The 2,299-nt window shown below is 35.9% G+C and overlaps 1 protein-coding gene across 1 annotated transcript in view; it reads right to left on the reverse strand.

The window, feature by feature from the left end:
• ARSB (arylsulfatase B) overlaps nucleotides 1-2,299 on the reverse strand; it is a 150,980-nt gene that overhangs the window by 116,635 nt on the left and 32,046 nt on the right. The window contains exon 4 of the mRNA XM_011377272.2: nucleotides 1,336-1,543. Coding sequence (XP_011375574.1) covers nucleotides 1,336-1,543 — 208 coding nt within the window. The remainder of the gene's footprint in view (nucleotides 1-1,335; nucleotides 1,544-2,299) is intronic.

A 2,299-nucleotide genomic window follows, 5' to 3' on the forward strand; every position in this document is an offset into this window, starting at 1 on the left:
ACTATAAGTACAATAACCAGATTAATTCTGCAATATGTCACTTCATACCCTTTACACAGTCATTTTAAAATTCATCAGACGACAAGCCCTGACCTCACTCTTGGAGTCGAATTTTTAAGTTTTAGCCAATGATCACTAGAAATTTTGAGTCTCCTTCATGAAAGACAATCCAAAACAAAGATACAAATGACCTTAGAAGGTCATTGGGTATACACAACATTGGGAATATAAGTAAACTTAAAAATATATGTATATGCAGAGACACACCTACATACATGCTCACACATATATAAAATTAATGGTTAAGGGCACAAGATTTGGAGAAATAATATTACATTCATAAAGTAAAACCAGAACTTCACAAAAAGGGAAGAGTTCTTGATATTTAAAAAATATGGTGGTTGCAATGAATTCAATCAAACAGTTACAAAATAATAAGAAAATATCCCCATAGAAGAAAAATAAAGAAAATAAGACAGTAAAAAAAAATAAGAAAATTAGAGTATTAATCCAATATCTAAATAACAGGAGTTCTGTAAAGGCAGAATAGGAAAAAGGTAGGATGGAGGGTCAAACAATTCTGAAATAAATAATACCAGAAAATTTCCCCAAACAAAAGGATCTGCATCTTCAGATAGAAAGTGCTCAGTACACAGCATGATGAATAAACCAACATCTACACCCAAAGCACATCACAGGAAAATGTTAGAAAACTATCTAACAAGAGGGGGGGAAATCACACATATAACAGATTAAAAGTCAAAATGACATTGCCATAATGAAAATGATTTTCAAAAAATTTCCTTCATCCTTCTTTTCTGTTTTTTCTATAATCAACATGTATGACTTTTATTGTCAGAAAATTTTAACATAAAAGTATCTATACTTGGAGACTCTCGCCTAGATTTAAATGGCTCCATTTCTTATTTGTCTTCACAAAGTACCAATCTGTCTCAGCATTGATACGGAGACCCATATAGTCAGCATAAGACCTATTTTCAGAGCCTGGATGGTAGAGATTGCTAAAAAGAAGCCACTTCAGGGAGTCGCTGCCTAGCTGCCCTGCGTATAAGTGATGTCCATTCATATTTACTCAGTGAATGCTTTTCTCAAGCAGAATCCCAGAATATTTTGAAATTTGAAGAAAAGGGGGAAAGCCCATAATTCTTTTTCCTTAGACATATCTTTCTATCCATTATGATCATGTCTCCACTCTTGCAGTTAGCATTTATTTTAATAAGGAACTTCTAAATGCTCCAATTTGTCTTCATTCCATTTATCGAGTACCATGTCTTAAGCTTTGCCAAGAGATGATTTTCCTATTGACAGGCTTACCTGTGGAGAAGATGAACACCGTGTTGTTCCAGAGCCCATGGCTTTTTAAAGCTGCAGTGACATTTCCCACTGCTTCATCCATAAGGGACACCATTCCTGCATAATAATGCCTGTTCTTATCTTGGATAAAGTCATATGGCTTCAGGTATTCCTCAGGTACCTGAAGGGGCTCGTGGACAGACTGGAGAGCAAGGTAGAGAAATAGAGGCTGAAAAGAGAGTTTATGCAAATCAGTTAAGAGGGCACGGAAGCATTAAATCTATATATAGAGAAGTCCAGATTTACCAGTTAATAAAAATAATGTCAAGGCAACCCACAGAATGAGTTGAAAATATTTGTAAATTATATATCTGATAAGGGACCTATACCTAGAATATATAAAGAACTCTTATAACTCAATAATAAAACAATTAACCCAAATACAAAACAGGCAAAGAATTTGAAGATATTTCTCCAAAGAAGATATACAAGTAGCCAATAAGCACATGAAAAGATGCTCAACATCATTATTTATTAAGAAATTGGGGTGGTTCCATAAAGTAGTGGTTAGCAAGTCTGCTTCACACACAGAAGGTCCTGGGTTCGAGCCCCAGCTGAGCCATAGCCCATACCCCAGGTGTGCCGGGCCCTAGGAGGTGCCAGGCCCTGGGTGTGTGTCGCGAGCGTGTGAGAGGAGACGGCCCACCTTCAGAGATCCAGTTTTTAAGAGGAGACGGCAACATCCATAGGTCAGGGGTGGAAGTGTGTGTGTGTGGAGTGGGGCGGGGAATGGGGTTATAAAAATAATAAAAATTAATTGATTAATTAAAAAATGGTTTAAAAAATTTAAAAAAAGAAATTCACATCCACTACGATGGTTATAGTACAAAAATCAGAAAATAACAAGTGTTGGTGAGAATGTAGATAAATTGAAACCTTTATTCATTGCTGGTGGGAATATAAAATGGTACAGCCAGTTGAATAA

The sequence above is a fragment of the Pteropus vampyrus genome, unplaced genomic scaffold (genome assembly GCF_000151845.1).
Source record: "Pteropus vampyrus isolate Shadow unplaced genomic scaffold, Pvam_2.0 Scaffold11, whole genome shotgun sequence".
NCBI classification, from domain to species: domain Eukaryota; kingdom Metazoa; phylum Chordata; class Mammalia; order Chiroptera; family Pteropodidae; genus Pteropus; species Pteropus vampyrus.